Source organism: Lepisosteus oculatus, chromosome 9, assembly GCF_040954835.1.
Source record: "Lepisosteus oculatus isolate fLepOcu1 chromosome 9, fLepOcu1.hap2, whole genome shotgun sequence".
Lineage (NCBI taxonomy): Eukaryota > Metazoa > Chordata > Actinopteri > Semionotiformes > Lepisosteidae > Lepisosteus > Lepisosteus oculatus.
Window position 1 is genome coordinate 5419717 of NC_090704.1, and position 7560 is coordinate 5427276.

The 7560-nt window shown below is 37.3% G+C and overlaps 1 protein-coding gene across 6 annotated transcripts in view; it reads left to right on the forward strand.

The window, feature by feature from the left end:
* slc6a9 (solute carrier family 6 member 9) overlaps positions 1-6704 on the forward strand; it is a 74307-nt gene extending 67603 nt beyond the window's left edge. For all 6 annotated transcript variants that reach the window (XM_015355309.2, XM_015355310.2, XM_015355308.2 and 3 more), the window contains one exon: positions 37-6704. In XM_015355309.2, the coding sequence (XP_015210795.1) occupies positions 37-261 (225 nt within the window). In that variant the 3' untranslated portion in view covers positions 262-6704. The remainder of the gene's footprint in view (positions 1-36) is intronic.
* Positions 6705-7560: the final 856 nt, after the last annotated feature.

Genomic DNA, 7560 nt, shown 5'->3' on the forward strand with positions numbered 1-7560 from the left:
GGGATGTGATTGGGAATGTGTCTGTGTCTCTCTCAGCGGCTGAAGAACGCAGTGAAGCCACATCACACATGGGGCCCTGCCCTACAGGAGCACCGGATAGGCAGATACGCCCCCACCGTTAGCCCCAGCGCGGACAGGGGGGTGGAAGCACCCCTGCATGAGAAGGAGAAAGAGACGGAAACAGAGAAGAAGCCTGAAGAGATAAGTCTCACCATCCAAGGCAGCAACGGCTCCACGCACAACCCAGACACTACCGCATAAATCCAGGAAGAGTGTCTCAAGCCTTTTCTACACAGCACAGTGTTTCGAGACACTTCACGGTGAAAACGTGGCTTTTACATATTGTAAAAGCTTATTATTTCTAATCTCTAGAGAATTCGGTTGTCATTGGAATATTTTTTTGTCCGCATAATTTAATAATGCATTTTTTAAAAGAACTTTTTTTTTTCTCTTATGCATGAAAATCTTCAATGTGGTATACACACTTTGTACATAGTACAAATAATAGTTGAGTGGGCTACATTTATTTTCAGATTTTTATAAAATCCAGATATGTTATAGTAGCAGCAGCAATGGCAACAAAGTATCTTAACAGTGCTAGCAGTTTAAAAGCTGGAGACCAAATTTTCTGACATCATTTAAAAGCCAATTTCAGAAACAATTCGATAACGCTGATTAATTTTACTTTTAAATAGACATACCATACAGTACATACTGACAGGCATTAAAAACACAAGAAATGCCATTGATTCTAAAACTCATTTGTTGCAGTTTTATTCTCTCCCACATACATGCAGAAAAAAACTACATTTAATTAGCTTTGAATAGAGAAAACAGAAATATGTCAAAGCTTATGATCATTATTTAGTTTTAATTGTATATTACATGAAAGGAGTATTTGTCTCCAGTTTTCTAAATGGCTACCCTGGTTGGTAAAGCACTTTCTTCGCCACACCCATTCTCAGGGTTCAAACTGAATTGCTTTCTGAAACTTTAAAGATCAGTGGATAAGGGAGACGATCTCAATGCGAGAATTGAACTTTAAGATGAAATAAAGTAAAAGGTGAAAACGTTTGCTAGTTACAGCTCAGGACTTAAGGTGCCACTTCAGTATGGTCTTCCATTCATTTTAATGAGTATCTTGAAATTAGATCTAATCTCTCACTTGTGAAGGGAGCATTTTAGTTAATAACAGTAGGAAATAGCACAGTGGATACAATTGCTTAGATGGTGTTGACCTCTGTTACTAAACAGTATTTGTAGCCTCGTATGAAGAAAGAAACGCATGTTACCAAATATTTGTAACATGCAAAATCCGTTTTGTCTGCATTGCTAGAGTACAGAATATAATTACATTTTCATGTCGGCTATGTTTTTTCAAAAGGGAGAGTATTTGTTCATGCTGTTCCCTTTAGAGATAAGAGTGAGTTTGGAAAAAGTGGGCTGTCTTTAACAGGCTTTTGTTGGGCTAAAAAGAAGAAGCCCGGGCTCTGGAGCACAGGAGCAGAAGTAAAATCCCACTCTGCAGTTTTGAGGCACCCCAGGGAAAGCTAAAGGAGAGGAGGATAATCCCATAAAACAAGAGGTCATCAAGAAGTTAAATTTAGTTATCTGTACAGTAGTTCACTCATCAGTGTCTTTTTTCTTTATTGTAATTAACAAAGTAAATAATTTTAAGGAAAAAGAAAAAGTATATTTTATAAACTACAGTATCTTGAATAATAAGAGTAATGTTTACTTGTTTGTGACTTGATTTTGGCAGTAAATTTGAAGCTTGTTTTTTTTTTTCACACTGATGGGCTAAAAGCCGAGGATGCTTCAGGATGAAGAGCTGCCAGTTATTCTTGACTTAACGGAGGAGGAAACAGGAGCTGTCAAGAAGCCTGGTTTTTGCTTTCAGTTTGGTGTAAGCCTCTCTCAAGTAACTTCAAGCAGCAGACTTACTTGTGGGTACTTGAAAACTGGGCTCTGATTCAGTCCAAAACCATTTTTTTTCTCAGCACAGAGTAACAGGAAAGCGGGCTGTTCAGCTGCTATAGTCCCACATATCTAATGTCTACATTGCAGGTAATGTCTACATTACTTGTTTTTGCTCCTTAATAATCATATTATAACAGTTATAACCAGGCAAAGGTGGTAATCAGACTTAAAAACAGAGGAATCTGTTTCTGTTTGCATCTGATTAATCAGTTGATAATTATTCCTAGACAAGCAGTTTTAGGCTTATTACTGGAGTGTTTTTTTGGTCAATCAAGCAAGGTTTATCAATGCACAAACCGAACAGCATAAAGCGGTGTTTTCGGCAATGAAATGCTTTATCCGCGAGCTCGTTGAGAGGGAGAGAAGAGTAGAAGGACAGACGTTTATAGGGATTAGGTTAGGATTATGATACAAGAAATACAGTTACAGATTGTGCGAACATAACACAAGGTTAGGAGGTAGTTAGCACTGTTCGTATGTGTCCTGAGAGTGCAAGTGACAGGAGGGCGCCGGTGCACCTATCAGTTCAAGCAGATTGCCTATTCGCCAGCGCCCATTTGGGTAATTGCAGATGTCTGCTATGGTTGGCTGTTTGTATTCATAACATTAATATAAAAGGTTATAATATAAAATAATTTTTGCTGTAACTGTTCAGAATTAGGGTGTGTTTGGCAGAATATCTGAAACTCAGGGGACTGAGGGTAGTGTTGGTGCCTTTTGGATATTTGAACATTTGAAGCACAAATGTCAAGATAAGTACAGCCCAACAAACTCAAGCTTTACTTCATATTTAAAAATATATGTAATTACTGCACTGTAATGAAATGTGTAGTAAAGTAAAGGTGCTTTACATTACATTTGCACATAATGGAGTAGAGCAGCTTATTTTTGTAATTTTTTTTTAATTGCTCCACACATTTCAGCAGCTCTACGGTACATGTGTTCCAGATAAACCCTTTCCATGTGAATGCCATTACATGGAACTGCAGTTTTAAAGAACCAGATAACAGCTAAGCTTTCTCCTGAACCAAACACTTGCTCAGCATCCTCGGCAGGGCCCAGTCTTGTCTTTTCTTGTACAGTGATGTAAAACTGCCCCCGTCAGATGTTTTGGGGTTTTCTTCGTGGGAGGGGTGCTGCAGTGAATGTAGAGTGTGAAAAGTGTTCATATGTATTCTACGTAGTAATGAGTTGTAACTGCTGCTTTGTTTTGTGTTTAGTTGAGGATAGAGTTGGTATGGATTTTTCTTGAAAGTCTTCTATCATAAAACTTGTAAGAAAACATTTTCATCGCCAGATTAGCCATTTATATTCAAGTGCGGCGGCACTACTTTTTTTTTCGAATTCAAAGCCAGTTGACGTCAAATAGCTTGCCAAACGGCAGCTTTGAATGGAAACTTGAACTGAAACGTTGGAATGTCTCGCCCCCTCTAAAGCTGGATCTTTAGTCCTACAGAGGACTAGGATTTGCCATGAATTTAACTGCATCATAAATATGGTTACAGTTCAGATATTATATTGCTGCTGGGACATTTATTCCAAAACGGTGCCATATCTTTCATCAATATTGTAAAAGCAGTACATCAGCAATAAACCTGTGATGTAACAACAACCTAAGATCAGTACAATTAATTTAGAGCATTTGGTTTATTCTTCCACTTTCTTTAGTAAAGAGGTCTTGACTATATAATAGTATGTGCAAGTCTGTGCCAAAAAACACAAGTAATACTTTTAAAAAGAGGATGTAAAACCATAAATTAACTCCATCAGAATACTGGATTTTTGTCTATGCACGTTCTTTGGATTCCTGATGATAAGTAATGAAGAATTCAGTTGTTGTTTTTTTTGTAGACAGAACTGACTTTTCAAACATTATGTTGTGCTTCAGAATAATGCAAAGGGACTGAAGAAAAAAAAAATGAAGGCACAGCTTAGCGTAGGTTATACAGTTGATTTGTATCTGGTATTGCAGGAGATTCAGTATCATTTTCCAGATTTTAGAGTACTGCTCTATTTGACAGAAGTTTTCTTTACATAAAACCAATGCAACTCTAATAAATAAAGTAGATTTGGTAAAATTGTTCACTTAATTTTGTGCTGCATAAAAAGTGAAGACAGTTATTTAATGCCTTCATGTTCAATTAAATGTGACATTTAAGAAAATAGACATTTTCATAAAAACCTGTATTCCTGGCAGGGTTATGGCAACCCAGAGCCTATGCCAGAAGCACAGAGCACAAAGCAGGACCCTGGACTGGACAGAAACGGCAGTCCATCACAGGGTACACACACACAAGCACAATTTAGATGTACCAGTTAACCTTGCTATCAGGAGGTCAGTGGGGCACCCAGAGATATCCCAAACTGGGGGGGACCCAAGAACTACAGGTATGAGGCAGTCGTGCCAACTTCTACACTACCAGTCTGCCTTAAAGAAGCGCAAACTAAAAAAATGGAACAGTGTACTGTATATCTTCAAAAGCCTTTGAAGTCTTAGCACACAGTGGTACACACATATAATACCAGAACAGCACACCAATGTGAATATAAGCACATACGAAATTAAAAGCTTCAGAGCAGCACTTATACAAACAGCCTTTGCTTTTTGAAATTCAGTGCCACCTTTTAGGCCCACTTTGAACTACAGTATATAGTTTGAAGTGTTCATTTTATGAACGGCTAAAATAGCACAATTTAAAAATATATTCAGTACATATGACACTGCAAACATTGTGCACACACAATATGTTTTATGGCTATAGTAAGTGTTATGGATGACGTTATTGTTACTCGTGATTATATACAGTGGCATCAATGCATGTCATATATAAATAACGTAAACGGTACGTTTTTAATTTTAAAAGGATTGACAGTTATGCTAATTTAAATAACTAGATGACATTTTTTATGGCTGCTTTTTAGTAGACAACACCTCATGTTTATCAATTTCCCCTGAGGCCTGGTGCTTATTTTATAGCCATGGATATGGGCATGTTCTAGGCAAATTACTGAAAGTAGTAGTAAAGCCTGTACATCAGTATGAATTCTGTGTTTGTGCATGGGATTAAGTGAATGTGCTTCCTTTTCACAACATTGAATAAAAGTAACAAATTTGCTGTTCTGTTTTTCAAAGACTATAGTTGAGTGTATATAGGATCTTTTTCACATGGGTAGATTGCACAAATTTACCTTTGTAATATGTACTTTAGTTTTTATGATTTGCTTTTTAGAACACTACAGTACATTTTTTAGTTTTTCTTGAGCTGTCATGTCTGCAGAGTGAGGCATTTTCCTCCATGATGTTTATGTAACAATGCACAGTCTGTATTGCTCCACAGCACTCACCCACCCCGTCTAATATCACTGCGGAAACTTCAGTAAGTGGGAAGAACCTACTGTATGTTGTATATTGTAAACCTTACTTTACAAAGACCATTGTTGCAAATGTCTAGTTTGACCAGCAGAAAAGAAATTGGTTTATGCAATGCGTTACTCAAATTAATATAAAACTATTTTTAATAGCCACATGGGTATGCTGTTACTCTGTGATTTCCTCAGTTGTGTTTTTTTTATCACATGGGAATTAAACCGGTTAAAAAATAAAGGCTTTTTTACATGAAAGTGATTCCTGTGAACTAGCTCAAAAAATGTTTATTACAGTACATCTACAGAGTTAAAGTTGGTGGAGATTTTTTTTCAAAGGTTGTTACTGTACCTCATTTTGTCTTTTTTCCCCATCATGTCCTTTGATTAGTATAAACTAATATCAGCTTGACTTTAGCTTATGATCTTATATTTTTTGCTGCTCAAGACATTTTCCAGAAAAATCTTCTATAGACAATGTATATAAGTCTTATTTGAAAATCTGAATAACAATATTAATAATAATACAATGTTTGTATGTGGATATCTTAAAAACAAGGTACTACTGTTGAAATCCCTTTATACAGAAGTATACATTTTAATTGGCTAAATCGATGAACATTTAAGCACAGAAATTAGGAAGGAATTAGTGTTTTCCTTTTCAGTACTTTAAAGGTACAAATGCACCACCCATTATATACAAAGGTGTATGAGACATGCCAGTCAGTCTATCTAAATGGAGAAAATATTTGTTCTGTACATTTACATGTTCTTAAAAAAAGATCCAACCAAAAACAACTCCAATAAGTTTATCAAGTATGTAAGAGTAACAGCACTGGCATGATATCAACTGTGCTTTAAGCCATGCAATGAAAATAATACATAACAGTAGTTCTTTATATTAATAAAGCTGTTGTTTACTGTTTATCTGTCACGATATTACATTTCTTCCTAGTGGGCTGCAGCACCTGGGTCTCTCCTCCTGGTAAGAACTGTTGTCAGTACTGTCGTGTGTATGTACAGTAGCAGTAGCAAGGAGGGACAGTACCAGGTGCAGTGTGAAGTCCAGGTGATTGTTTGAGTAGAGCAGCAACTTCAGCCAAACTTACTGTTCTGTTAACAGCCCCAGATCCACCATGTGTTCCTCATTCAGAGCCTTTCTTCAGTGTCAGATAAGAAGCAGCATGATGCTAAGTTTATGTATTGTGTCACAATATCCAGTGTAAATGTGTATTTTTCATTTTAAGACTGGGAGTCCAATCTAGCTTTAATGAAAAACCTCTAGAGTATGTGTACAACAATGCCGTATTGTTACTTTTTTTTGTTAGAAATGTGAATAAAGAATAATGATTAACCTGTAATTTAATTGTTATTTTTGCATTCATTTCCAGGTGTTGTCCTGTGTCTTTTTTACCAGGTGTCCTAATGTGTTCGTTTTAAAAGAAGAAAGCAATTTTATTTTAGGAAATTGTTTTTCCGCAGAGTATAGGTTACTATAAATATATATTTTCAGCTGCAGCAATACAGATTTTTTAACATGGTATATTTTAAATTATTTGTCACATGCCCAGGGGCTGGACCACTTGAGTTTAGTTAGCTAAAACCTGAATTCTGAATTTCTGATTCATCTAGTAGCAAACAGCATAGAGGAGTGTTCATTTTCTAGCATCATACCTTGCGGGTTGTGGGCTCAGACCCCCACTGCAGGCACTCAAGGTACAACAGCAGTGAGGTGCTTTCCCTCCCCCATTGCTCCAGTCCACCCAGCGGTATTAAAGGGTACCAGTGTTTGCCAGCGTTAGGCTCAGGCTCAGTGATGTGTCCCTTCAAGGGAGGTTTCACATACTCTCTGTTCATTTAGTGCAATGGAAAACAGGATAAGCTCTCGCCCAGTGATCCGCTGTGGCGTGAATGTGGGACTTACCCAGTATCAGATTGGCATGAGTTTGTTCTGTATTGCAAATAATAAAATAATAATAATAATAAAAATAATAATTGCTTACACTTATATAGCGCTTTTCTGGACACCACTCAAAGCGCTTTACAGGTAATGGGGATCCCCTCCACCACCACCAATGTGCAGCCCCACCTGGATGATGCGACGGCAGCCATAGTGCTCCAGAACGCTCACCACACACCAGCTCTCAGTGGGGAGGAGATTTAAAACAAGCAGATTGCCCCATGAGTGCAGATAAATTCAGTTGCATAGTGACAGTC